The 24,285-nt window shown below is 40.5% G+C and overlaps 1 protein-coding gene across 4 annotated transcripts in view; it reads right to left on the reverse strand.

Annotated features, from left to right (window-relative positions):
• The window catches only part of RSPH10B (radial spoke head 10 homolog B), a 64,624-nt gene that overhangs the window by 12,362 nt on the left and 27,977 nt on the right, over positions 1-24,285 (reverse strand). For 2 of the 4 annotated variants that reach the window (XM_089682753.1, XM_089682754.1), the window contains exons 8-16: positions 23,996-24,172; positions 22,347-22,488; positions 20,476-20,600; positions 18,103-18,292; positions 17,008-17,134; positions 12,849-12,928; positions 11,057-11,205; positions 9,064-9,171; positions 5,378-5,548 (exon numbers count right to left, since the gene is read on the reverse strand). In XM_089682753.1, coding sequence (XP_089538879.1) covers positions 5,378-5,548; positions 9,064-9,171; positions 11,057-11,205; positions 12,849-12,928; positions 17,008-17,134; positions 18,103-18,292; positions 20,476-20,600; positions 22,347-22,488; positions 23,996-24,172 — 1,269 coding nt within the window. The remainder of the gene's footprint in view (positions 1-5,377; positions 5,549-9,063; positions 9,172-11,056; positions 11,206-12,848; positions 12,929-17,007; positions 17,135-18,102; positions 18,293-20,475; positions 20,601-22,346; positions 22,489-23,995; positions 24,173-24,285) is intronic. The other 2 variants (XM_089682756.1, XM_089682755.1) reach the window with 2 other exon arrangements.

The raw sequence follows: 24,285 nt of genomic DNA on the forward strand, positions 1-24,285 counted from the left end.
GACACTGACCCTAGCCAAATGCAAAACTAGGGAAAAACAGACAGAAAAGATGAGAAGGGAAAAAAATATCAGTGGCTTCCACCTGTAAAACCAATCCTGTTTTGGGGTCGTCTCATTGTTGCCCATGTAGTGCACCTGTTGTTAATTTCATTGACACCAAAGCAACTGAAACTGATTAACAACTCCCTCTTATATTTAACTGACCAGATCAATTTCCCAGGAGTTTAATTGACTTGATGCTATACTCTGATTAACTAGTTGCCGACCGCAGATAGCCGAATGACGGCTTCACTGCGGCCGGCCAGTTCTGGGTGGACGTCATATGACGTCCCCCCAGAACGCGCTCTCCTGCGCGCCCCAGGGGGCGCGCACCCGGCGATCTCCGTGATCGCTGTGTCCTACGGACACAGCTGATCACGAGATGTGGTAAAAGGCCAATCATACCGGCCTTTTACCACGTGATCAGCGGTGTCCAATGACACGCTGATCAGAGGGAAATGCAAGTGCCGGTTCTCGACTGCACTTTCCTCACGCTGTCAGATTGTGAGGAAAGTACTGCCGAGAACCGGCAGTTGTCAGAGTGAGGATCGGCACCGATCATCAGGGCACTGATGATCAGTGCCCTGATGATCGGTGCCCAGCAGTGCCACCCACAAGTTCCGCCCACCTGTGCCCAGCAGTGCGCCCACTAGCTCCGCCCACCTGTGCCCAGCAGTGCACCCACCTGTGCCCAGCAGTGCACCCACCTATGCCCACCAGTGCCACCACCTGTGCCCAGCAGTGCCACCCACCTGTGCCCACTAGTGCCACCACCTGTGCCCACCAGTGCCACCCACCTGTGCCCACCCACCAGTGCTGCCCACCAGTGCCACCCAGCAGTGCTGCCAGTCAGTGCCACCAGTCAGTGCCCAGCGGTTGCGCCAGTCAGTGCCGCCAGTCAGTGCCCAGCAGTGATGCCAGTCAGTGCCATCTATCAGTACCCATCATCAGTGTCACCTATCAGTGCCACCTATCAGTGCTGCATATTAGTGCCGCCTATTCGTGACACCTCATTAGTGCTGCCTATCAGTGCCGCCTATCCGTGCCACCTCATTAGTACTGCCTATCAGTGCCCTTTTATTGCTGCCTATCAGTGCCCATCAGTGCCGCCTATCAGTGCCCATCAGTGCTGCCTCATCAACGCACATCAGTGAAGGAGAAAAATTACCTGTTTGAAAAATTTTATAATAGAAACAAAGAAACTTTTTTTTTTTCAAATTTTTTGCACTTTTTTAATTTATAGCGCAAAAAGTAAAGCGCCCAGTGGTGATTAAAAGAAAGCTCTATTTGTGAGAAAAAAATGATCAAAATTTCATATGGGTACAATGTTGCATGACCGCGCAATTGTCAATCAAAGTGCGGCAGCGCTGAAAGCTGAAAATTGGCCTGGTAAGGAAGGGGGTATAAGTGCCTGGTAGGCAAGTGGTTAAAAAGTCTTCCTTTAATTTTTTTGAGCAGTGCATATTGGTATGGAGCACATTACAGAAACTTTTGGTTGACACTGGAGACATTTTCCAGCCCTAGTGTACCAACATATTTAATTTTCACAACAATTCTTCACAATCTGTCATTTTGTTATAAACTTTTCCTAAATTTCATAGTACTGATGTATTGTGCTTCTCTATAAAAAGAACCCTAAAGAAGCCAGACCCTTAAAGGAGCTTATACTGTATTGTCCCACTCATATAAAGGGCCAGTTTAACCAAGAGCCAATCTGAGAAACTACAGTATATATTCAGTGAGCACATAATTGAAAATAGTATAACCGTGTTTTAAACTTTTTTTTTTCATTTTGAATAGGGTAAGGGAGGGTTATAACCCCTATCAGTTTTTTTGCCATCTGTGATCCATTGGCTGGATTTTTCCTTTCACTTGTCCCATAGCTGCAACAGGAAATAAGAGGAAATTCCTCCAAAGTGGAGGAATCCCTGGTTGTCACCAGGGTCACCAGAATTAATGTTCCCATTCAAACCTCCCCGTCTCTATTTCTGTCCTGGTGAAAACCTAAGATGTGGGATTTTCTTTTACATTTGCTCTCAGTAACAATGGTATATGGGACAATTAAAAAGGGAACATGTTTCTAATGAGGGCAATGACAGCAATAAAAATTGGACAGGTTTTTTAATGCCATCAATTTGATCAAAAACTGAAAAAAAAAAAGTTTTGTCTTTAGTTACAGTGCATCCATAAAGTATTTGATGCGCTTAGCTTTTGTCACATTTTGTTATGTTACAGCCTTATTCCAAAATGGATTAAACTTAACATTCTACTAACAATACCCCATAATGACAATGTGAAAGAAGTTTGTTTTGAAATCTTTGCAATTTATTAAAAAAACAAAAAACAAAAAAAAAAAACACATGTGCATCAGTATTCACAGCCTTTGCTCAATACTTTGTTGAAGCACCTTTATCACCAATTACAGCCTCAAGTTGTTTTGAGTATAATAGTACAAGCTTGGCACACCTTTTTTTGGGCAATTTCCCCCATTCTTCTCTGCAGTACCTCTCAAGCTCCATCAGGTTGGATGGGGAGCGTTGGTGCACAGCCATTTTCAGATCTCTCCAGAGATGTCCAATCAGGTTCAAGCCTGGGCTCTGGCTGGGCCACTCCAGGACATTCACAGAGTTGGCCTGTAGCCACTCCTTAGTTATGTGGGCTGTGTGTTTAGGGTCATTGTCCTGTTGAAAGATGAACCGTCGCCCCAGTCTAAGGTTCAGAGCGCTCTGGAACACGTTTTCATCAGGGATGTCTCTGTACATTGCTGCATTCATCTTTCCTTCGATCCTGACTAGTCTCCCAATTCCTGCTGCTGAAAAACATCCCCACAGCATGATGCTGCCACCACCCTGCTTCACTGTAGGGATGGTATTGGCCAGGTGGTGAGCCGTGCCTGGTTTCCTCCAGATATGACACTTGGTATCCAGGCCAAAGAGTTCAATCTTTGTTTCATCAAACCAGAGAGTTTTATTTCTCATGGTCTGAAAGTCCGTCAGGTGCCTTTTGGCAAACTCCAGGCGGGCTGCTATTTGCCTTTTACTGAGGGGTGGCTTCCGTCTGGCCACTCTACCATACAGGCCTGATTGGTGGAGTGCTACAGAGATGGTTGTTCTTCTGGAAGGTTTTCCTCTCTTCACAGAGAAACACTGGAGCTCTTTCAGAATGACCATCAGGTGCATGGTTACCTGCCTGGCTAAGGCCCTTCTCTCTTGATCGCTCATTTTGGCAGCTCTAGGAAGATTCCTGGTGGTTCCAAACTTCTTCCATTTAAGGATGATGGAGGCCACTGTGCTCATTGGGACCTTCAATGTTGCAAAAATGTTTCTGTACCCTTCCCCAGATCTGTGCCTTGATACAATCCTGTCTCAGAGGTCTACGGACAATTCCTTGGACTTCATGGCTTGGTTTGTGCTCTGACATGCACTGTTAACTGTGGGACCTTATATAGACAGATTTATGCCTTTCCTAATCATGTCCAATCAACTGAATTTCCCATAGTTGAACTCCAGTCAAGTTGTGGAAACATCAAGGAACATCAGTGGGAACAGAATGCACCAGTGCTCAATTTTGAGTGTCATGGCAAAGGTTATGAATACTTATATACGTGTGTTTTTTTCTCCGTTTTTTTATTTTTAATAAATTGCAAAGATTTAAAAACTAACTTCTTTCACATTGTCATTATGGGGTATTTTTTGTAGAATAAGGCGGTGACATAACAATATGTGGCAAAAGTTAAGCGCTGTGAATACTTTCTGGATGCACTGTATGCTTGAAAACCTCTTCCAGACAGGAGGTCAGATCAGATCCGCCTGTCAGTTTTTCAGTCTGATCTGAACCGAAAATCTATATTAGTTCTATATGCAGGCAGATGTAAATGTACATGTCCATCTAGGTTAAAGAAAAAAAAAACAGAAACATTCTGTGTTCTTTTCTGGTTTTTTTTTCCAGCATAAATGTGATGGATCTGATATAACTAGTTGCAGATTCTAGCCATCAGCTGCCCATATGAATCAGCCCTTTCTCCCTTGTTACATCATCCACTCTGAGGAATTTGCCCACGACCATAGCACCAAAAAAAAGTGGTGAAATTCGGATCTGTGGAGCAGCAGTTTCAAAGGCATTTAATATAATACACAGAGTAGGCAGACTTTTACAGATGTAATTTCTTAAGAGATGTGTATGGAAGAATATCTGTGCAATGTAATTTGGCTTTTACTTGGGTTGTAGTTTTCATGGCAATTTTTACATGTTGCATGACACATACATGTTCAATAATGTGGTTTATACCTCAAAAGCATACATACATTAAAATATTAAAGTTTAACCAAGCAGGTTATAGTGAGGTAGGCCAAAAGGAACCAGAAAGCCCCCCACTGAATCAGTGTGCAAAGCACAGTATTGCCTGCTAAAAATAAGGTAATGACATGTAACTTCCATCACAAATCCCACAAAAGGGTTTTTTTGTTTTTGTTTTTTTTTATTGTGGGCAGAGTCATACAAATCATTCCTTTATGTCACTTGTTCATCCAGTACAGCTATCCAAGCGGCAATAAAGTGGTTGTAACCCTCATATATGAAATACGAACAAATCTTATCCCTCTATAGTGTTTACCAGAGCACTAAGTGCAGGGACGGACTGACCATTTGGAAACTCGGGCACTGCCCGAGAGCCCGGGGTCAGTAGGGGGCCCCATGAGATGCTCCCGGTACCTTTTTTTCATAGGCTTTTTTGAGTTTGGGCAAGGACACAGGGGCCCCATGATCCCCTATTGCCCAGGGGCCCCATGAGTTGTCAGTCCGCCCCTGACTAAGTGTAATTTCTCTCTGCTGCCCTGTTCCTCTGCTTTCTGCATGAGTCACTTCTGGCAAGTGTTCCTGACACCAAGAGAAGGAGAAGAGCAGATTGACAGCCTCAGCTCTGTTCAAGTGTGCTGTGTAAAGGGGGTATGTCCCTTCTCTCCAATCAGCTCTCAGATCTCTCCTCAGTGATCCCTGCAGTGTATAATTTCAGCTCTGCCCCCTGCTTTCTGACAGCTCAGACAAGCTTTATAACTTCTGGACTTTGAATGGATGTAGAGAAGAGAAAACTGCAGATAAACAGGTACAACGTGTGTCAGAGGATTTGTCTCATCTCTGTATCACCTGAGGCCAGGCACTTCACTGCATATACTGTATGTAAGGGTTTACAACCACATTAAGGAACGAGAAATAAGCCACTGGTTTCTGGAACTGGTGATGGAGGTGACAAGGAACATGTAGATACCTTCTGAGTTAAGAAACCAGTATTATATATCAAGGGAGGGATTGAGAGAACAAAAAAGTTATATTTAATACTAACCAGCTGTGGATGATCTAGCACATGATCCGTTACATCTTCTGTAATCTCATCTGTAACAGGCAATTGACTTTGTTCTTGATGAAGTTCACTGAGTGACTGATTTAATAACTCATCCGTGACGTAGGTGATAGCACAGCCAAACAGAGCCTCCAAGAACTCAAGGAATGTAAGCTGGCAGGGAAAAAAACAGTTGCCAAAAATATTCATAAAAAACACCTTTAATATAAATAATATCCCCGCACTACTCCTAATAATATAAAATCTATATACAATTACAGAGCAGCTAACACCTTTGTGAAATCGCAAAAGTTAAAAAATATACAAGTGTCTTCATACATACAACCCAAAAATTATATAAATAAAATATGCATATTCAACACTAATAAATTTCCTCTTTACCAAAAAAACAAATGTGTATATTTAGGTCTACTTATATAGAAGAGTCCAAACAGTCCAAACTAAATAATTGCAAATCACAGAAAAGTTGTGCAGAGTGTCAAACATGTCCTCCAGTGTCAAACCTTCATAATTTCCCAGTGTGCCAGTCTAATTCACCCAGGATTCTATCAGATGTGCCTTCACCTATTCTAGTGGCCCTCAGTGTCAATGGAAGGCCATACACCGTATTAAGACTCAGCCTCCACAGGTCTCCTTCTTATTGTGAGTTCACTCTCTAGTACTGCTCAGGGTCCCATGAATTCATAAGGAAGAATGAACATGATAGTGCTACCTTTAGGGATGCTCCATAGAGCCAGTCCAGTGGGATGCTCCACAGAGCAAATATGACATCACAGGAAGCTCCTGGCAGGGACTTTGTATGACATCATATCTGCTCTGAGGAGCGCATGTTTCCTGGCGCAGTGATGCTTTCTGATACAGGCAGTCTATATGAAAATTGATGTAAAAACATTGGCTTTTATTCTTTTTGTTCAATAAACGTTGCTTCACTATGCAAAGCTCTCTCCTCCCTCCTTGGCATTGATCGTTTAACCGCTTATGCGGTTCATGTGAAACAAAGCCAAAGCATATCCTTGGGTGCTATAAACGCTTGATTTAACTCACTTGACAAAACAAGGAGTTAACAGTGTCTGGTGAGTGTGGGAGATGTTGGGGAGCACCTGGAGTGCACCTAGGCAGAACGTTTGAGGACACCACAATTCCATTGGATACATTTTGACATAAGTCATGCATGTAGCACCCTCCTAGTGTAGGATGCTAGGTAAATTTAGTTTTTAGCTTCTTCTGTAATCAAAGGTGCAGTGATTGTTTGGTCCGGTCTGTTTAGAGTTTCACAGGCTAGGAGTTTGATTGCTTCCCCCTGCATCTAGAAGAAGCTTCTAGTGCTTAAGAGGGTAAAATTCTAATAGCTAACCAAAATATTGTTCAGGGCCTAGCCAATCCCTGGGGAGATGTGCCCAGATGGTGGCTTGGAAGCTACTAAATAGACTGGAGCCCTGGAGAAATTATATTTTCCCCAGCAATGAGAGTTCAAAGCCTCAGGGGGCTATTGCCCCTGAGGCAGGCTGTGGACTTTGTTGCTGTTCTGTGAGGTCTCAGCAGTGGCAGAGCTGGGACCTGGAAGTGATCTGGAACGGAATGTAGGACTTCACCAAAGGGAACTGGTCTAGAGAAGGAGTGACTCACTCACTGGATTGTGTCTGGTAAAAGCTGGCAGTTGTCCTTGGGACTTGTGAGTTATGATCCTGAATTGATTGCTGGTGACAGTGTGATTTTGGGATATACCTGTAAGTGCCAGCAGCTGCTTGGACTGAGACTGTTCTCATGGTGTCTCAAATACTGGCCATTCCCCTGCCCTCAGCAGTGTCCTGGACTGTGGGCTTACAGAAGAGTGCCCTTCTGTACTTTGACATGGTCCTGAGATTGCACTGGGTACCAATAGCTGTGTAGTGTTTGGCTCTGAAGAAGGGAGTCTGTCACCCAAAACATGTCAGCTATTCCAACTGGTAACCTGTTCCACAGGACCCCCATTGCCTTGGGACTGATTTACTTTGGCTCCATTCTGTTTTTATGGTCCTTTTGTGAGTATGCACTTGTCACTTTTTTAAAATAAAGCATTTGATACCACGGTAATGCACAAGGAGAGTGCGCTCTGTTGTGTTTTCTCTTGTTAGCTGTGTAGTGGTGCAGGGTAACCAGATCCCAAGGAGAGTTGCCTCATGGTCCCAAATTGTGAGGCCTTAGAATGTCCAGTGTTTTCAGTTGCTCAAGGAGAAGATTGTCCTCTTACTGCCAATTGCTAACCATTCTGGAGTATCCCATGTCCTAATCCCTCTCCTGTTAAAGGTTCTTCAGAAATAAATAAATCTTAAAAAGACAACCCCTAGATTGTCTATTTGAGTTGGAGTGAATAGACTGTTGCTTGGGTGGCTGGTGGCCTCTGTACTGTTTGGGGGAGAACCAGTTAAAAAAGACCTGTGTATGAAGTACTTAAAGGAAAACTATCATTAATAAAATAGGGGGCTGCTGAAGTTCTATTGAAAATGCTAGTTGTCTTACTGTAACTGATAACTTGCAACTGGCTTCAATACTTGACCTGAAATATGCATGTAACATCTGTAGTCTAAGTGAGGTCCGAATCTCTGATTTGGACACTTTTTCGCAAGTAATTCAGAAAATATTGAAGTCACTGAATTAACATGACAGCCAGGCAAGTAGTATCTTCTGAAGGAGAAATCAGAAAAGGTAGTCTCCATATGTTTCTTGGCCACAAAGTCAGATTTTGCTTTAAATCTGTCATATCAATACACTTTGTCAGCCACTATGTCATCTGAGGAAAAACCATAACCATACATATTGTATCCAGTCAGGTAGGCTCAAATGCTAGCCAAACACACATAAATTCCCTTATTCAGCCCCCAAAAATGAGCTTTTTTTCATCTGTTCATTCCAGTTCTGCATAAAGAAATGACAACCCCAATAATCTGTTGGGTTCTGAGTACTAATATATGGAGGTCTTACATGAGTTGAAGAATGTTAGCTTTTTATGTGCAAGCACTTGACATGCTGTTTTATCCATTTAGGTATAATACAAATATGTTTTAATACAAACCTTGTGCTGCCAGTGGTATCTCCAAAGCCAGATTTTCTAATCTGTAGATATATTTATGTATTTGAAGATGTGGCACCATCGCTTATACTATAAAGCTGATATGCATCTGATTGGATGCAATCATAGTTAGGCCAACAATTTTCCAATTTGCTCCTTTGATTTTTGAATCAAATTTTGCAGAGCCGCAGAGTGCCAATAGGGCCATCAACAGCTTGAATTTCAGCCTATTCAGCAGGAATTGAACAAAATGTTTGTGTGTATGGCTAGCATTATTCTATACATCTGTTCATACATTGAGGCAAGATCTGATAGTGTGCTCCGTGTATTAAGCTGACTGAACATGTTACAATCTGACTGTACAATTGTCTTTTGATCTTTAGACCTTCCTTAGATCTATCAACATCTATATAGAGCAGGAGCCCATCTGATTGGATGCAAATTCAGTGGATGGTATAGGAACACTCACATTACATACATTTGGTAAATCTAAAAGAAACTATACAGTGATTGTTCAATTTGACTGTAATGTGTGTGTCCAGCGTTACATGGAAAAGGGAAAATCAATTTATAGCTTACAGTATATTTACAAGATGAAAGAACAAGAAGAAAGTCTCACCTCTAGCTTAAGATTGATTTCATTGCCATCATGCACAGCGGGGTCGTCCTCAGCTAAGATTTCCACAATCTTTGTAACAGTAAGATCTTGGTTTAGGATTTTTAGGTCCTGTAGACATAGCATAAAATATTTCTCATTGTAGTCATTGGGGAGACACATATAGTGGTAATTTACTTGGCATTTACTACAATAGGATCATTGTCATATTAAAGTGGCCCAACTTCAAAAATCACCCTTAACATGAATCAGTACAGCATGATAGTACCAGGGGCGGACTGACCATTTGGAAACTCAGGCACTGCCCGAGGGCCGGGGGTCAGTAGGGGGCCCCATGAGATGCCCCTGGTACCTTTTTCATAGGCTTTTTTGAGTTTGGGCAAGGACACAGGGGCCCCATTATCACCTATTGCCCGGGGGCCCCATGAGTTGTCAGTCCGCCCCTGGTTAGTACTACCAAATAACATTACGTTTTTTATATAAAAGTCCCTCCTTTTCCCCTTAATAGAAATGATGTTCTGACACCATTATAGCCTAGCCTAATAACATTATCTCTGGCTAATTAGATGCATTCTGATCATTTGGCATAATTAGTTATTCAGGGCAGTCAATTCTTTTTCACAAAGGCTGACCTTATCAGTGACATGAGAATGTCAGTGGATAACAGACCAATGTGGTAATAAGCGCTTATGGCTGCCCCCTTCTATATACAGTATTCAATTACAATCTATACATTGAAATAAGGTTTTTAAATATGGACCCACTTTGATTAAATGACTAAACAGTGAAAGGAGAAGACGCGCACTGAAGCTCACTTCTCATATCAACATGATCCTTGCATAACCCAATCTGAGCTCTGCTGTACAGGAACTGAAGAGGCTGATACCAGATCACATTCAGGTACTTACTGAAAAATATATCCTACACTTACACTGCTTGCATTTAGCAATGTATATTTAGCAGTGTTTGAATCCAGGGCTGCATTAATTTGTGTCTTATACAGTATATACCTGGGCTTCCGTTTTATAAAGACAATACATCATAAAAAAAGGGTGTTAATCAGGGGCGGACTGACCATTTGGAAACTCGGGCAGTGCCCGAGGGCCCGGGGTCAGTAGGGGGGCCCCATGAGATGCCCCTGGTACCTTTTTCATAGGCTTTCTTGAGTTTGGGCAAGGACACAGGGGCCCCATCATCCCCTATTGCCCGGGGGCCCCATGAGTTGTCAGTCCGCCCCTGGTGTTAATTTAAAATCATGAGCTGTTCTTGCTGTAGGTCTTGGCCTCACAGCCTGGTATCTCCACCTCTTTACCCACTTTCTCTTTATCTCAACTGTGTTTTTCCTTCTATCTCTTCTTTTTGCTGAGCCTCAATATCATTTTTCTCCTGCTATGAGTAATTTAAAGACACCTTTTACATTTAGATGAAATCGTTGCATTTGAGGCAATCAACAATGCCCCCTAAAATGTTTCTTAAGCACTTTGGCGTCTTTGAAGCACATGACTGAATATATTGAATTGTTTTACTGTGTAGGTGTACTTTCCTCTTTATATGATACTTGCTGACTTTGTCTTTTTGTATTGATGTGCCTTGAGACCTAATAAAATGTATCCTTTAAAAAAAAATAATGAGCTATTTAAATTGTTAACAATATTGTTGATTTTTTTATTTTGTTTTGGATAAAGTAGAGAAGCGTTAGAAACTCTGTAAGGTCTTTATTGCATTCCTTGTTCCCATTACTTTTAGAACGAATGTCAACACACCGAATTGCAGACATATAATGTGTCCTGGTGCACATAAATCACAACAAAGGTTTACATTCACATAAGTATAAAGGGGAGCCTATAACACTGGTAAATACTATTAAAACTAAAGAGAGAGTTGATGCTCTAAAATTGTTCAGGGCAAAGTTATGGGTACCGTATTTCATATGCTAAAAAACACCTTGAAAACGTCATACTAATCATAATAATAATAATAATAAAAATATAGCTACATTCATCATCCAGATGAAACACCTCATGGTCATAGTGGGTTCATAAGGTGGGGATCTATTTTTCTGGCAGCAACTTTTGTAAACGTCCCAACACTTGTCAATGCAAGACATTGCATACTCAGTCTTCTGGGCTTCACAGAATAAAAACCCTGTAAATTACAAAAGAAGACACTCAGATTAAATGAATAAATTAAATTAAAGCTAAATTCCAGGAAAGTAACTAAATACATAATTGATTTGCCTGCATGGGATCAGTTTTACATGGCAAAGAATTTGTTACTACTGCTAGACAGTGCAGCCACAATGCTTAAAAAAATCATGTTTCTTGAAACCTACATTGGTGAGAGAAATGCTTTTTTAAAGCAGGAGTTTTGCAACCTTTTCAAGTACAAGATGGCATAATCAGCTGGAAAATGTTACAACAGTTCACAAAGGATATACTACTATATTAAATATATTATTATTATTATACAGTATTTATAAAGCGCCAATAGTTCGCTCAGCGCTGTACATTACAAAGGGGGACAGAACATGTGACAGAACAATACCAATACAATGCAAAACATGAGGGGATTGAGGGCCCTGCTCTTTCGAGCATATATATAATAGGAAAATGGTAATTTTTCACACAAATTTACGCTGTTCCTTCCTATTTTATATATACAAAGAAAAAATAATGCTGTTCCCTGAATTCTCAGCGTTATGTGTACACAAAAATGAATGCTGCTCTTCAAACTTCCCCGTTATATTATACAAAAAAATAATGCTGGTCTTCAAACTATAAATCAGCGCAATACCGCTCTCCTTCAAAAATACCCACAAAAAATATATAAAAATATAAAAACATAAATATATGCAAAAAAGCAACAGGATGGTATATATTGCTTTTCTGCATATATTTATGTTTTTATATTTTTATATTTTTTTTTGTGGGTATTTTTGAAGGAGAGCGGTATTGCGCTGATTCAAACCTGCAGGGTATATATATTTAGCTTTTTTGTTTATGTAGTAGAGTGTATATGTATAATTAAATTGGAAAACACCTGTTCTAGCCGGCGTGATTAAGGAGACTAGGAACGCAGTGATTGGCTGGGTGTTAACATTATGTAGATGAAGGGTGGTATTTATAAGAGCTGTCTGACGTTCCCATCTGTACCGTTCCTTGATGACGTCGGTGTGATGAAACCGGTTGGGCGTGGCCTGCTCGATGTGGACGTTAGAGAGCCTTGCTGTTCTGTGCTGTATGGGAGAGATCCGCGGTGAGCGTTAACTGTATCTCAACGTTTTATTGCGATTGAAGCTGGTGTCTGTTGGACACCTTGATTGTGAGTTTCCTTATACCTTTTTTATTAAAGAGATAAATGAAAAAAACATATTGCACCATTATGTTCTCTTTTTTGTCCCTGAGTGTACTGCATGCTCTCATGGAGGTATGAGAAAGAGTGGAGAAGTTCATCATAAGAGCTTGGGCTGCAAAGTTGTTTGTCTGTGATTATTATTATCTGGAAGTATCTGAAACATCACCATATCTATTTGGACATCGGGTTCATTGCTCCCAGAGCACAAGTGCTGTTGCTGGTTTATAATCTGACCAGCCATTAGCTCTGGTGAGTTCATTTAATCTCCTTTGGTGGTGGATTTTTCACAATTGGTTCAAGTCACTGAAGATATATATATATTTTTTGGACACTAATTTATGTTTGGACACTATAAATGTTTCTGTTCTGTCCCCTGATTAAGTTCTGCAAAAAAGTTTACTATGATACTTACATTATATATATAATGCACTGACCTTTCACATTACATGAGTTAGGTGATATATTTTGTGCCATGATTTTGGAGAAGCAGTCCACAAGGGAAACCTTTTTCCCTCTGCAAGAAAAAACATATTATGCTTAGTAAAGTATTACAAGTGTTACTATTGACATGATTCTTAGAACTACTGTTATATTGTCAATAGGGTTAAACATGAGTAATGTTCAAGTATAATCACTCATAATTATTGCAAGGGGGCAAGCACAACTGGTATTGGCAGCGATAAGGCTTCTTTTACACTGCTTCCCTGTAAAAATGCATTTTGACACATTTGCGGTGCGTTTTGCACCAGTGAAAAAAAGGACATGTGACTGCAAAAATGCACCAAAAATGCAAGGTGTGTTTTTGATGCATTTTTGCTACATTTCTTAATGCATTTTCCATTCATTTCAATGGGGAGGTGCATTTTTGGTGCATTTTTTACGTCACCAAACATGCACCAAAAATGCAGCATGCAGGACTTTTAAAACAACAGCAGTCCCACAACTGACTAGTCTGAAGAGCTCCATAGGATTCAATGGTTAGGTGTTTTTCTTCTGCTTTTGGTAAGGCAAAAATGAAAGAAAAACTGATCAGTGTGAAAGGGCCCTAAGCCATCCTTGAAACAGGGGCACCCAAGAACAGTCCAAGTAGATTTGTCCTACATTTATTCAGCAAGGCATCAAACACAGTTTCAAGCCATGCAGGCTTTTGTGGTGCAAGTCCAAAGCATAAAACAAAACATCTCCTGTGAGCTACTAACTAAATAGCAGGGTGCCCCTAATGGGTTTCCCCTATTTAATGTTCAGCAACAGGCTCTCACAGCTGAAAGAGGGAGAGCCCCAAGTGTTAGCCAACTCACATATACAGTATACAGGCCTGAGCACAGTTGAAACTAATACCAAGGCCTGGCTACAAAGAAAGATGTTGACCTAGAATTGGAGGCTTGATCCCACACCCAGCTCTTCAAAGCCTCCAAGCTCCAGGAGCCAAAACAAAACCCTGGAGCTCCTAATCATGTGAAGGTGAGAAAAATAGGTGACACATATACACAGTCTACAGTCCTGACAGTCAGTGCCTCACATACCCACCCCCTCTGCTCAGACCTGTAGGAAGGAACACATTTTGCTGAAATACAGTGGACACATGATAGTCCATCAGCTTTGCTGGGCAATTGTCCTACATTCTGCATAAAATTCAAAATCTTGCAGAGCAATGAACCAATCTTGTGACCATTGTGTTGTACCCTTTGTTCAGAGACATCCACTGTAGCGGAGAATGGCTTGTAATCAAATTGAACGGTCTTTGCCAAAAGTTAATACTTCATTGGTTCCAGTGCCCATGTTATGGCCAGACACTCTTTCCACTATTGAATAGTTCCTCAATGCAGGGGTTAGTTTCCAGCTGAGGTATACTACTGGATGCTCTTCCCCAGTAATTTCCCTAAACAAGACTGCTCCCAGGCCAAAACAAAATGCCACAGGCATATGATTGTACAAGAAATTCTTGACTGACGTTGGTGGTGGGTAACACTGGAACCTTGCACAATTCTGCCTTCAGCTCTTGAAAAGCTCTCTCTGCTGCTTCATTTCATTTTACCTTGGCAGACTTTTGTCCCTTTTGTGGGTTCAGTAAGTGGAGTTGCTATAGTTGGCAAAAACCTCCAGAAGTTTCTTACAATCCCTAGAAGGTCTATAACCATTTTTATACACTGGTATGGATCAGATTTTAACTGTTTATATCTTTGATTCATTCTATTAGAGGTTTTGTGACCTCCAACAACAATGTTGAAGCACAGATAGTGGGCTTCTTCCGTGCTTATTTGTATAGGCTGTTGATCAGGCCATACAAATACAGTCTAGAACTGCCAGAAATTCTTTAGGCGGGAGTACCCAGGGGTGGACGGAGAACTCATAGGTCCCCCGGGCAATAAGAGATAATGGGACCCCCTGTGTCTCCACCTACACTCAAGCCAAAGCCACACCCACACAACACCCCACCTACATATTGCAGCTCAGCTGCATAGAAAGGGCATTAAAAATAATTAAAATAAAACGTTGTGGGGTCCCCTCTCCATTCATACCAAGCCCTTCGGGTATGGTATGGGTTTTTAAGGGGAACCCCCACGCCAAAATAAAAAAAATGGTGTGGGGTCCCCCCCCCCCAAGATCCATACCAGACCCTTATCCGAGCATGCAGCCAGACAGGTCAGGAAAGGAGAGGATGAGCGAGTGCCCCCCCTCCTGAACCATACTAGGCCACATGCCCTCAACATGGGGGGGTGCTTTGGGGGGTTCCCCACCCCAAAGCACCTTGTCCCCATGTTGATGGGGACAAGGGCCTCTTCCCCACAACCCTGACCTGTGGTTGTGGGGGTCTGAGGTCAGGGGGCTTATCGGAATATGGAATCCCCCTTTAGCAAGGAAGCCCCCAGATCCCGCCCCCCATGTGAATGAACATGGGGTACATGGTACACATTCACAAAAAATCCCCAGGGTTGTGGGGAAGAGGCCCTTGGCCCCCTCTGCCCCAAAGCACCCCCCATGTTGGGGGCATGTGGCCTGGTATGGTTCAGGAGGGGGGGGGGGCGCTCGCTTGTGGGGGTCTGCGGTCAGGGGGCTTATCGGAATCTGGAATCCCCCCTTAGCAAGGGAGCCCCCAGATCCCGCCCCCCATGTGAATGAACATGGGGTACATGGTACACATTCACAAAAAATCCCCAGGGTTGTGGGGAAGAGGCCCTTGGCCCCCTCTGCCCCAAAGCACCCCCCATGTTGGGGGCATGTGCCCTGGTATGGTTCAGGAGGGGGGGGCGCTCGCTTGCCCCCCCCCCTTTCCTGATGTGCCGGGCTGCATGCTTGGATAAGGGTCTGGTATGAATTTTAGGGGGGACCCCACGCCATTTTTTACATTTTGGTGTGGGGTTTCCCCTCAAAATCCATACCAGACCCAATGGGCTTGGTATGGATGGAGGGGGGACCCCACACCGTTTTTTCATTATTTTTTTTAATTGCCGGCAACTCTTTTTTTTACATTGAGCTGTCAGAGGAGAATCCCACTGACAGCTGAAACATTAACGCATGGGTTTCACTACTAAAATACCACATGACTTGATAAAATAACTCATGCGGTATTTTAGTAGTGTTTTTGGTGAATTCAAACTTTTTTTTATAAAATGCTATGCGGTAGCCTACTGCATACTCGGATGAGGTAAGATACCGCTTAGTGAATTGTGCCCAGTTAGCCTCTCACCGGGCTCCTTAATGACCCTGGGCCCTCGGGCAATGCCCAAATTCTCAGTCTGCCCCTAGGAGTACCAGTTTAAACTAAAAATGACAACATCATCTAGATAAGTATGCTGAAGCAGCTTATCTGTATGGGTCTTAAGAATGTGGACCATAATTCTTTGGTATAAGGCTGGGGCCACATGTGAGCCAAAAAGGGGGAGGACCATTACTGATACAGCCCATCTGGAGTTCCAAATGCTGTCTTTTTCTTTGCTTTGTGGCATAGCATAAGCATCAAATATGGATATTTCATTTACCGGTAGTTTCCTGAAGGAACTGTAGAAGCTCAGGCTGTCATCCAGCTCGAGGATGACTTGACTACTCACTGACAGATTACCCTATAACTAACTTTTTCTGCACCTCTTCTGTAACGGCTTTTAGTGCCCAAACAAGATTTATCTTTACTTTAACATGAGGCTCAGTCACAATGTCATGGTAAATTATGTTTGTTTAGCATAGAACATCTTCTATTTTTACAAAGAATACAAGGCATTTCCATGACAGTGATGTTATGATCTCCACTTTATCCAGTCAGAGAATACCTTTTATTCTTTAATAAAAATTTGAGGTGTTCTATGAATGGTGACGATGCTGAGCAAGGGATCCCCTGTTGTCAGTGTGCAGTGGGGAGGTCGCTTGCAAAGACGCTGAGCAGGACCAGGAAGGTTGTGGCTTTTAAATTGTTGGCAGTAAATAATATTTTGTATGTATCAGGCCTTGTTAAATCTAAACTTACACTCGTTAGTACATCACAACTCTTTTAGGATCCATTTTTATCCAGGGTTCCCATATAGTATAACAGTCTGTCCTCAACCCAAGCTGGCAACTTTTCAAATATTTTACAATTTATATATAACATGATTTACTTACGGATTCTCTTCACTAGTGATGTGAAAGGCCAGATAGACAATATATGTCAGGAATGTACGAAGCAGTATTGTAGCATAAGGGGAGTGGACCTCCTCAGGATCATCATTTCCTGCTAAATAAGTCACATCTAAAATACATTTATATTGTAATATCACAAAGAATGTCGATTAAAAAAAAAATCAGTAAAGCGGAACAGGCCATAGTAAGTAATCACATTTCAGTAATTAAAAGATAAGGGATTGTAGTAGCTGTGATTGAACAAGTAATACCAGTGTATCTTCTTTATGCACACTCAGAAATTATCAGGCCCAATCATTAAAACTACCAATAATGGCCAATCAGTGCTCTTAGAATTTTTTTTCAATAAATAGAACTGTTAAACCTGATTGGTTTCTGCTGACAATATAATGCTTTTTGTGCTAATTTTTTCCTCCAATTGCAATGAATCAGTATTAAACCTAAATGCAAACATATATTTTGCTGCTTACCAATTCTTAGATGTCATAGCTGTATTCATTTTCTTTTTTAGGCTTTTTTTCTTCTATTTTCAACTTGTGATCTGGCAAGTAAGCCTGTTATTTTTCAACAGAACAAGCTCTCGTTCAGATGTATCAGTTTACAGGGATGAGACAAACCATTTAACACTGGTGGAGTTGCTTTCAGCTTTGATTTATTCATGTAAAACCTTTATCCTAAAACTGTTTGCTGCAACTGATTATAAAGTATTGGCTGGAGTTTGGCTTCAATTTATTAGTGTAGTTAAATCTGCTAGTATATTTAACATTACTCTCCCCCACCAGACTGATATTGGTGCTGTTTGCTGTGCCACCTCTGTTCATTCATACACTTATTAGAATGGGGGCACTCTATAGGAGGTGTGTTACTGGCGAGCTCACCAGGTGAAAACAAAGAGGGAAAAAAAGCCTAAAAAAAAACTAATGCAGCCACCACGTCTAATGTTTGGTAAGCTGCATTATATCACATTTTTTGTTTTGGTTTTAATATCGCTTTAACCTTGATACATTAATTTAATAATGCACCAAAGGACAAATGTATTATAATGACATTATCATAAAAAAAAGTAGTCCTACTCACCACCCAGCATGCGATCCATTTCACAAAGTGTAAGGTCATAATGGTGGAACTTGCAGTCTTTTAGAAATCTCCAAAACTGTAATTTTGTCATTAGGAAAGCGTTATCAAAGCAATTTTCATTCCCCAGACTGCTGTAATACTTGTATGTCTTCTTCAGCACTGTAAGGTTCCGCAGGATACCATATTCCACCTATACATAGCCCAGAGCAGAATTATTCCAAATGTTCGTAAAGTGATACTAAAGGTTCATATATTTTTTTTTAATAACAAGTATGTCATACTCCTCTTCTCGGGTCCCCCGCTTGCACTCCTGGTTCCTCCCCCCTGCTGAATGCCCCCAAAGCAAGTTGCTCGCTCCCGAGCTACCTCTATGTGTCTATAAGGGCGTGGATCAGCCCTGCCCCCGCTCCCTCCTCACTGGCTGTGATAACCAGGGCATTTTTAATGCTCCTCAAACGCCTTTGAAAATGATACACATGGCAGCACATAGTGCTGTTTACACTGAAGCGTTGCGCCAAAATTGACGCTTCATGTCAAGTCAGGAGGAGCTGAAGCCTTTCAATGCCTCCCATTCAAGTCTATGGTGACGCTCCTCCTTGGGAGGCGTTTGTGGGGCATTAATACCATTAAGTTCATTATAGGCATGTGTGGTGCAGTTTTAACGCTAGTAAAACCTCTTTAAAATGCCTCAAAACCACGCATAGGGTGTTTGGGGAGCGTTTTTAACGCTTGTAAAATGCATGTCTAGCGCCTGTCTAATGTTATAGGGGCATATGGGAAGACATCAAGTGTGAACAAGCCCTGTGGCATAAATCATGTATACTTTCTGTATCTTTCTAGTTGTTTTCCATCTCTAAGCTACTATTTAGTATGAAAACAAAAAATATTTTTTTTAATACATGCCATAGCAGCACAGCAGTCCCAAGCTATATGTTATATGAGGACTAAGCTACTGAACACACAAAAGGAAGATCTAATAGGACTGGTCCTATTGTATTAAAGGAGCAGAGTTAACCCATAGGTATGCAGCTATTGAAATAAATCAAGAAAGGAAAGTTTGTATGAAATAATTTAGCAATTTCTACAGAGGTACTACAAAACCAAATACAGAAACAAGATTGTTTACTCGCAGAAAGAAGTGTACATGTTTTAATCTATAATGGAATCAAAGGCATTTCTAGCACAAAGTGCCTAGTGTAGTCTGTGTTTAAAAGAAAACATCAACAGTTTAACATTTTAAATTTTAAAGAATTACTTTAGAGAGCTTTGGCTATAAAAAACAGTATAATACAGCTATATTATAAAAATTAGTGTAGCGCTTCTAAATACAAACAATTAATTTAAACATGTAATAATGTGTCAAAAAACAAAGTGCCTCAGTCACCTATGTGACTAGTGAAAGTGATGACAAAAAATGAACATATATTTTCGTGATAAATAAATTTTGTGCAAAGGTCACCTAAGTGACCTATACAAGTGACATATACAAAAAAAAAAAATGATAAGGACCCTTGTAAATGGGAATACAAACAAACAACGTGATAGTGCCACTTCAAATCACATTTAAAAAAAACTCTGAACACTCTGATAGTCCATAAATATATTGATAGGTGTTTCCTATAAACATGCATTGTGCAAAATAGTGTTTAATCCGTGAAAGTGTCAGCACACATCTTCCACTCCTCATCTCCTTTCTATGACCCCAAACGGCCAGAAAGCCTTCAGGATCACCTTGGATCCTTCTCAATACCGACTAATATCACTCCTCTTCCAGTATCTCTCCAATACAACCTCCAGGTCCCTCTGATTAGGTACTCTGCAGAATATGTGTCTCACCACACCAGTGAGCAATAAAAGAGATCCTCCATAGTGTAGTATTTCAATGAGCAAACAGTCCTTTATTCAGATTAGCAAATAAACTCACATTTATTGCAGTCCCCTTCCTCTCCTGATGTGTGGGTATACTGCATCCCCACACACAGTGTTTGTATGTAGAAGCGCTACACTAATTTTTATAATATTAATACACTGGTTTGGTATCAGCTTAGAGTGTTAGCAGCTACTTATTAGGGTTTACTTCCTTTATTAGCGCAGGAGGATTTTGTTGCCTTTAAATCTCGTGTAGTATAATGCAGCTAGTGTTCAGGCAAGACAGGTACTTCCCTTATAAAAAAAAAAAACTAAACATAGACTGTCAACATGAAAAACAAAGGGAGCTGAAATCCTCGAGTGGATTCTGAGCAACTAGTCAGGAACTTTTGAATTATTTTATACAACAGTTAGCAACCAAATATTTTGGGGGGCTTGCAACATCCCCAAGCCTCCATCATTACAGAAGAACACATTATGAATGTTTCATAGGTAATAATCTACCTGCTTCAACTCCTCTAATCGCTCATTCTCTGGAAATGTATTCAATAACGATGTTATATCAAGCTCGATGTAGGAACCTGCTAAACTTGGTATTCCTGAATTAGTTGGGAAGGTGTTCAATGTACCTGTCAAATGATTATAAATAATACACTTAAAAAAGTTTCACCAAACATAACATCTCTAAATATCCATGTCTAAGTATTTAATTTATGAGAAACTGTGAAGCATTCCCTGTAAAGTTACCTATTGTGTCAAATTCCTGTCCTTTCTAAGGTGCATAGACACCTGTAGGCAGTGGTGTATTTTTGTAGTGTGCCACCCTAGGCAAAAGTGTGGTTTGCCTTGCGGTAAATATGCACCTGCCTGTAGGTCATAAGAAATAGTTCTTGGCAGCATATTAAGACTGTCTAGACTGCCTTATTTGCCATCACCTTTTAGTGTATTATAAAAAGATGAAGTGCTCAATTACAGAGATCAATGCGGTTGTCTTTTTTTTTGTCTTTTTTTTTTTTATGGTTCAACCAGATGGACTTTTGTCTTTTTTCAGCCAGACTAACTATGTAACTATGTCTGAGAGTGTCATGACAAGGATCAAACTCCACCTGCTGCCAAAATGATGTGTAGATTTATAGACAAGAATAACAATTCTTTTAAATAAACAGTGCAGCGCTAATAAATAATAAATGTATAAGTATCCAGTGAATAAGTGATAAAATACATAAACTCAATATATACCCCCTAAGATTATATATCCAAAATAATCAATAATTATATGATAGTGTCATGCGTGTAATCCCTCATAGGGAATATATAGTGCAAAAGGTGACAAATATACTCATTAAACAATATAGTGGCAAACAACGTAAAGTGCTCAAGATAAGTGAACCAATATTCAATTACAAAAAAAGTCCAATATAGTGGCAAAAAACGTACTGATGAAATCACGTGCTGAGCGTGACGCAACGCGTCGGTACGTTGGGAGGAGCTTCTGTTAACGCGGTGACGTAATTTCCGGCGTGGGGGCCATATTGGATCACCCTGTTGTATTACCCATGCAGTACACCCATAGCATGCGGTAGGAAGCTGGATGAAATCGTTACTTATGTGAGTGGAACTCTATTTTTATCTGTCTATCGCATAATAAAACTAGTTGCACTATGGAGGGTCTCTGTTTGTGTTTCATTATGACCCTGGGAGGAGCTGGCTGCTAGTCAGGTGGATGCTGGAGGTGGAAGGCGAAACCCAGAGAGAAATCCATTCTGATAAGATCGTTTGATCCTTAAAGCGTGCTGGCCCTGTGGGGTCTAAGTAAGGAGGTGAGGGGGCATTTTGGCCCTTAAAGGATTGGCACGTGTGAATCACGCACACTGCACATTACTTTTGCATGAAGAGTGGAGTGGGAAGACCACCACAAAGCATTGCATTTTTTATCAATTGTTTGGCATTTTTTATCAATTGTTTGGACTTTTTTTGCAATTGAATATTGGTTCACTTATTTTGAGCACTGTACGTTGTTTGCCACTATATTGTTTTATGAGTATATTTGTCACCTTTTGCACTATATATTCCCTATGAGGGATTACACGCATGACACTATCATATAATTATTGATTATTTTGTATATATAATCTTAGGGGGTATACTGTATATTGAGTTTATGTATTTTATCACTTATTCACTGGATACTTATACATTTATTATTTATTAGCGCTGCACTGCTTATTTAATTGATCATTCACTGACTTTGGGTATAAGTTTAGTGGCAGCAGCTTTCTCTAAGGTTAGGATTCCATATAAGCGCAATTCTTACTTAAATACTATGAGAAATAGAGTACTATGTAGCTGTATGATTTTGTTTTAATACTGCTCACCTGCTCCACCTGGACTCTGGGTACGGATTCCACTCAGATCAGGAGTGTTCACTCTATCGTATTTGAAATTTGGATATTCAGATATTTGATCATTTACAAACTCACCAACATAGATCCTCCCATTCTTAAAAACAAACTTGCCCTGAAAATCACAAGGCAACATTATAAATAATTCAGTGTTACAAATCAGTGTGTATCGAGAGCAAATGCACAGAACAATTTACAAGCAACTTACATGTAAACACCGTTTCTTTCAGAGAGTAGAGAAAAACTTTGCAAAGAAACGTGAAGTACAAAAATAAACATTTAAACATACCTTTACTTTAAAAAAAAAAAAAAAACACAATACAATCTGGAAACTTTTCCATTGATATGTCAATGGCTATGATTTTAGGATGATTTTGCATGTGTTGACAGGCTTGAAAATGTTCTATACTACAATACAACCCTCCTACTTTTCAGTTTTAGTAAATGCCAGCACCAGGTATTCCCCAATGACCTTATACTACCTTCAAAAAGTCAAGTACAAATGTGCTCATCCCATGTCCCTCAACCTGTCATGTCTATTATAAGTAAGTGTTTATTACTATTATAAGTAATGTCAGTTTCTCTGCCCACTTTTGAATCTATTTTACAAAGGGATACCTACTTAAATGTTAACAGTTGTCATAGCAAAATCTTTGCATTTCCTTTTATCTAAAACAAATATTTTTGTGTCTTCTTTTTGAGCAGGGGTTCTTAACCATTTTACAACTACAGATCCCCAAAAGATTGCCCACACCAATTTCACCGGACTTTTGAAATCATTATCCGAGGTAGCAGTATGACTTGAAAAAGTGTCGATGGCTTGGTTAGCTTAGTTTTACTTTCCATATTGATAGCTAGGAGCAGAACAGCTGAAATAAAATCGTACAGGATTTATCATATTTAGTGAAGGAATTGAAGTTCAAATGCTGACACAATTGGCATCTGATATCAACTCTATTTTTATTTCAAGTTCAATAATGCAGACAGACAATCTTGTTTTAATAATTTTTTCATTATTCAGAGATCCAATCCCATATCCCCATCATTTCTCATACTCCTAAATGGAATGGGACATTGATAAGAACCTCTATTCTAGAATATTAAAAATAAAGAGTTATGCATGATCGCTTGATTTCACATTTAATGTCACCTGTTTCATGCTGGTGCAGTATACAGCAGAAAGCTGAGATTGCCCTGTCATGGCTGCAGTTATGACAATTTGATAGCATCTTGCTTAATCCCTGGAAATAATAAGTAAGCAGAAGATTTAGCAATGCCCCAGCCCTCTCAAACAGGGCAGCTTGTTATGGGTTGAATTGTAGGGACCTTACTTTGCTTTTATTCCCACAGCTTGTGGGTCAGCAACTCCTGGCTCACTTGTTTTTTGGTCATGTGTACTATATTAAGCTCTTAAAATGTAAAATGTGCAATATACAATAAATATGCAAAATGGGTTACAAGCATAATTGTGTCTAAAGGACAAACACATCTCACTGTCCATGATAACTAGATTCTCACTTACATTCTCCTAGAATGCAGTGGAATAACAAAAGGGAAAATCTGATCTTCAAACACTTTTATGCAAGTGTTTAATTTTTAGGACATCTGATGACATCACTTACCATGCCATGCTTATTATTGTTTTGCCATTCCCCATCATACATTGCACCATTGGCATAGAAATATTGGCCATGTCCTTGACGTTGTCCATTGACAAAGTTCCCGACATATTCATTTCTCAAGGAGTACTGTGATCCAGGTACTCTCTTTAAGAACCAGGTGTGGGTCCCATGACCATTCTGTATTAAAAGGTAAAAACTTGAGAAAGGCAACTGGCAAATACATCCATCAATTCTTCTCTTTTATGCTAAAGAAGATCATCACTCAAATGTGCCTAAATTTGCCCAATGAT

This window comes from Staurois parvus, unplaced genomic scaffold, assembly GCF_062004578.1.
Source record: "Staurois parvus isolate SC_StPar_1 unplaced genomic scaffold, SC_StPar_1.0 ptg000297l, whole genome shotgun sequence".
NCBI lineage: Eukaryota > Metazoa > Chordata > Amphibia > Anura > Ranidae > Staurois > Staurois parvus.